Source organism: Impatiens glandulifera, chromosome 1, assembly GCF_907164915.1.
Source record: "Impatiens glandulifera chromosome 1, dImpGla2.1, whole genome shotgun sequence".
In the NCBI taxonomy this organism is placed as follows: domain Eukaryota; kingdom Viridiplantae; phylum Streptophyta; class Magnoliopsida; order Ericales; family Balsaminaceae; genus Impatiens; species Impatiens glandulifera.
Genome location: NC_061862.1, coordinates 28,992,597 through 28,998,400, shown reverse-complemented (window position 1 = coordinate 28,998,400; position 5,804 = coordinate 28,992,597). Strand labels below are relative to the sequence as shown.

Below are 5,804 nucleotides of genomic sequence, written 5' to 3'. Positions count from 1 at the left end.
AGAAGGCTATGTTTGCAAATTAGTGAAGAACCTTTATGGCTTGAAACAAGCACCATGACAATGGCATCAGAAGTCTAGTTCATTTATGATTGAACATGGGTACAAGATGAACAAGACCAATCATTACGTTTTTGTGAGAAATTTCTCTAATGATGATTTTATTATTATTTTGCTGTATGTTTATGATATGCTAATTGTTAGAAGAAGCATTTCTAAAATCAGTGAGCTAAAAGAGATTTTGAATAAGTCGTTTTCCATGAAAGATTTGAGACTAGCACATCAAATTCTTGGGATTCCAATTATTTGTGATCGGGATAATAGAAAGTTGCATTTGTCACAAGAGATGTACATTGAGAAAGTTCTTCGACGCTTCAATATGGAAAAAGCTAAAGTGGTGAGTATTCCTTTAGCTTCTCACTTTAAACTTAGTCATACTTGTAGTCCTTTTACTGATGATAATAAGTTTTTTATGAAGAATATTTCATATTCTTCAGCAGTTGGTAGTCTTATGTACGTTATGATTTGTACTAGACTTGATATAACACACATTGGTTGTTTGGTGAGTAGATATTTATCAAATCTAGGAAGACATCACTAGGAAGCCGTGAAGTGGATTATGAGATATCTTCGAGAAATGGTGAATTTTCAACTAACTTTGGGATGTGAGAATCCTATGTTAATTGGATATACTGATTCAGATCTAGCCGGAAACTTGGATAATTGAAAATCTACTTTAGGATATATGGTGACTTTTGTCGGGGGAGCCATGGCTTTACAATCTAAATTACAAAAGTGTGTTGCTCTTTCTACTACCGAAGCCGAGCTTATAGCTGTTGTGGAGGCAACAAAAGAATTATTGTGGTTGAAAAAATTCACAATAGAAATTGAGTTGAAACAAGAAAGGTACATTTTATTTTGTGGTAATCAAACTACAATTCATTTTGCCAAGATAAAATCGAAACACATTGAAGTCTGTTATCACTGAATTCATGATGCTTTGGATGATAAGGTGTTAGAACTCGAAAAGATTCATACATATAATAATGAATCAGATATGATAACAAATGTGTTGTCACGAAATAAATATGAGTTTTTTGCTCGGTTGTCGGGTTGACATTGCCATTCAACTAGTCAGGCGGGAGAATTTGTTGGGTTTTGTCCTCATAGTTGGAGAGACCCAACTTGGTGTATGATTTATTTCGGCCCACAATATATAATGTGAAGGGACATTATTTTTCATTTAGGTTAACTAGGTTGAGAGAGAGAGAGAGAGCAGATTCAGGGGTTTGAGGTAGCAGCTGGAGAAGATTTTTATTTGTCGGAGTTTGTAACGTTTGATCGGCTTCAAACATTGACAATTTGTTGGTTATTTCTGTGGCTATGTTCTAAATATTTGTTTCTAAGGTGTCTAAGTTAGTTCAAGAGAAAATCAGAATTGTAGAATTGGTAAGGTTGGTTGATTTTGCTATTTCTTGTTATTTGTCAAAATTATTATGTGATCTTCATACAATTGATTAATGACTCTAGTTTGATTATAACTAGATTGAATCCTTGTTTGTAACATTATTGATGATAGTGGATTTTTAATTTTTCTGACTGGTTCTGTGATTTTTACTCTCAATTTGAAAATAGATTTTCTACGCTAAAACTTGTTTTGCATTGTCATATTTATTTCATTATATTTTGCTCATTTCTTATACTTAGTTAATTGGGAAAGCGTTAGGTTTGAGAAAATACATTTTTCATCGTATGGGTGGGGCTAATTGTTGATTATTTGTAATTATCCCTATAACAGTGTGAATTGATAAAATATAAAATATTCTTTTTAATAGTAGTAAATATAATAATGCATAGTGGAAAAATCATATATATATTTTGGAAGAATATGAATCTTGAAGATTCTATGTACAGTTCCAAGTTTTTTGATTAAATTAATTAATAGAACTCAGAATACTGGACATTATTCATGTAGTTTTTATTAGGTTATTCACTTATTTATCAAGCAAACCAACTTAGCTGATATCTTACATTTAACAATTTGGAAGATTTATAAGTATTAATGTGGTGTAGAGTGGTAAAGACAAGGAATTGAATTCCGTTGGTGAAAATATGGGAGGAAATTTATGGAATATAGATAAAAGAAAACATTGTGTAAGATTTGATTACTGTCGTCGTTGATAATTGATGATGGTCAAAAACACCTCTCAACCATCGCTATAGACCCATAGTTAAATTCTACTTAAAAATTGTCCTAACCGATAATTAGAGGTCGTTATTAACACTTACGACATTACTTTAGACGTCCTAATTAATAATAACACAGATTGAATCTCAAATATTAAAGTTTTAATGACAACTTAAAGTAGTTAGGATAACACAATTTCCAACATTAAAGGTTCAACCAGCCATGACTTCTCTAGACAAATAGTGCTGATAGCTTATACTAGATTAATTGATTTTATAAAAATGATTTATGTATATTAAAGAAGGATAAGAATAATTTAAATATAACCACAAAAACAATGACATAAAAAAAGTAAAAAAAACATGAAATAAGAAAAAATAATAAATCACAATAAATTCGAGCCTATTTTGAAAAGAAGTAATTAAGCTTCTATGTATTCTAATGTTTAAATCAAAATTTACTTCTTTAGAAGAGAAAACCAACTTTTAGTTGCTAATTAAGAAATAAAAGAAAGAAAGTTATTTACTAAATTTAAGTAGGAATTAACTACGGTAGGATAATCCAGTCGTTATTGTTATTAACGGTGTTTTAATTAGATAAATTGTTTTTCTCACCCCTCCCATATTCCCACTCCCATCCCACTCCTTAATTAACTCCAAAATTACTTATTTATTCCTATTAATTTTATATATTTATCTTTCATCTTATTTATTTTACATATTTTATTTTATTTAATTATTAAGTTTTTTTTATCTTAAAATATAATTAATTAATTAATTTTTAATATTTTTTCTATTTAAAAGATAAAAAATCTTAAAGGTATATAATTAATTTTAAATATTATATATTAATAATAAAATTATAATAAATTAATTAAAATAAAATAATAATTTTATATAAAATAAATATTTTAAAAAGTTAAATATGAAATATTTTAATAAAAAGTATTATTAAAATTTTTATACAAATGTTATCGTTTATATTATTAAGTAAAACATTATATTTAATTTGACTAATTATTAATATATAATATATTAAAGACTTTATCTTATTTACTTGTTAAATAATTTTATTTATAAAAAAAAATGATTTTTATAAGTATTTTAAAATATATATATATATATAATTAATATAATAAAATATTAAATATTTATATTTTATTAAATTAATACACATTTCAATATTTAATATATTTTAAATAATTATAATATAAAAATAATAATATTTTGTATTTTTAATTAAATAAATAAAGTTAAAAAAACATATTAAAAGTTAATTAATTAATTATATTTAATAAAAAAACTTAATAATTAAATAAAATAAGAAAGGTAAATATATAAAAATGATAGGAATAAATAAGTAATTTGAAAATTAATTAAGGAGTGAAAGTGGGAGTGGAAATATGGGAGAGGTGCTCCCTTTAATTAATTATGAAAGTTAACAATCAGAAGGTAAATTTCCAATTTGATAAGTGTTTTGTTGTTGAGTCCCATCACATTTTATTTAGTTGTTATTTATTTGTTGTCAAATCGTCAATTTTAGTTAGTGTTCATGAGCCTTGTGTTTACCACTAATAAGCTTATAGGATTCTAAAAGAGTATTAATAAGACAGCTATGATATATATTATAACCCATTAATTGAAATTTAAAATCCATCAAATTACCAATGATCGAAACCAAACACACGTACAATATTGAATTAATCAATATACTTAGATATAACCAACCATTTGTTTAGAAACACCAAATACTAATCCACTTTGGCGCTCTCCTTGTCTCTTATATTAATCATTCCTTGAATTCCTTTCCGTTCAAGAGGCCACATTTGCCACTCTCCTTTTGTGCCTCGGCATCATCATGATCAGCATCCTGCTCGTCTTGATCATCACCCAATTCGTACTTTGCCAAGGACTCGAACCCTTCTTTCTCGGGGTAGACTTTGATCATGTACAAGTACAAACACATGGAAAGGATAACACAAATGACCAAGTACCAGCTAAACTCGAGGGTAGTTAGTGCTTTGGCCCTGTCGAGGGCTTCTGGCGTATTGCACCTCACCACATAGTGAGCTTCTTCCATGTGCATGAAACATCCTTTCGGCATTAAACTCTTTGTCCAAAGCATGATTCCCATAACATTGTACCAGATGCCTTGAAAAGTTATGCTGAAGGACCTCACGAAGCTCATCAAGAAGCTTTTAGGGTAGGGAATGCCGAGGATGGTGGTAATAAGCGAGACGAGGATGAGAATTTGAAGGAACCAATGATAATGACCTTCCAACCCCATGTGATCGGTCGAGTGGAGGTGGAAGAGGATGTACTCTTGCCAAAAGGCGATGGCTCCCATAGCTAGGCTTAGGGCATACTTGGAATTTTTACGGCCAAATTTGTCAAGAATCACAGCGAAAGCTGCGTAAGTGAATATGGTCAAAGAAATGGACGCGTGCTCGAAGTTGTGCAGATGGGTGGTTGGGATTGTCCCATCCACGTCGAACGGTTGATGCTTCACAGGACCAACAAAAAGCTCCATGAGAATGGACATTGTACTTCCCGCCATCATGAAGTAGAGTTCGCCATACCTCGACTTCTTTATCGGAAAGAACAAAGATGCCGTGTATGACTTTGGATTGCGGGCATGGAGCTTTATGTGATTGAACAATTGCCATAGCCCAATGAAGAAGAACCCAAGGCCTGGAAGTACATGCCCAATCAAGCTTCCCATTATCTCGGTTAATTTCTAAGGCAAGTTGGAAGAGAAGTATTGAATTGAATAGGGTTGGGTGAGAATGAAAGAATGAGGAAATGGGTATTTAAAGGTATGGTGGGATACAAAGTGTGCAAATGCAATTCAGTAAATTAATTAGAACTTAATTAGAGGCTTTTGAAATGGGCATGCATCTAATTAGTTAAAGATCACAACTTAAATGGCTTGGGACATAAGATCATCATGAATAGTTGATTAAAGGACATATTGCATATTTTATTGAATAAAGGGCGAATTAATGATGCTATCTTTTTTGGAAAGATATGCAGTTGTACAATATAATACACATTATTGATATGAGAGAAATGAGTTACATTCAATCCTAACTTTGTCTATGACGATTCTTCATCTTATTTGTTACGGATGTAATTAATTTATAGCGCATATAGATCAAAAGATACAATAATTTGAACTTCATTTCAAGCTTCTCGAGGCGTTACTATTATGGATTAAGCTTCTTGTGACTTGTGGCATTACTATTCTTACCCATTTGGCATAAGAATATTAATAATTATATGGGCATGACATTTCAAGATGTCCATTCAATTTTTGTGATGTTATATAACTTACAATATTACTTAAAGTTGGACAAAAAATAAATAAATATATATATATATATATATATATTTAATAACCACCTGATTATTATTTTTATTAAAACAACAAATTAATAAGACATTTTACGCATCTTCGTCTAATTTGCTCACTCGCACTTTCTATATTAAATATAATTAAAATTACTTTATTTTGTATTTTAGTAATTTTAAAATATTAATATTTGTAATAAAATAAAACAATAAAAAAAATCCCATCAATTGCCTACTTTAATAGTCATTCTTAAGAAAATCATGAAAAG

General features: G+C 29.5%; 1 protein-coding gene across 1 annotated transcript; it reads right to left on the bottom strand.

The window, feature by feature from the left end:
* Positions 1–3,827: 3,827 nt before the first annotated feature.
* Positions 3,828–5,107, bottom strand: LOC124921044 (transmembrane protein 45B-like). Its single transcript, XM_047461644.1, has one exon. The coding sequence runs from the start codon at positions 4,904–4,906 to the stop codon at positions 3,974–3,976; it is 933 nt and encodes a 310-aa protein (XP_047317600.1). The 5' UTR covers positions 4,907–5,107; the 3' UTR covers positions 3,828–3,973.
* Positions 5,108–5,804: the final 697 nt, after the last annotated feature.

What these genes read in the sequence shown, in the direction of transcription:
- LOC124921044 (XM_047461644.1), bottom strand. Translation starts at nt 4,906, where the DNA reads ATGGGAAGCTTGATTGGGCATGTACTTCCAGGCCTTGGGTTCTTCTTC.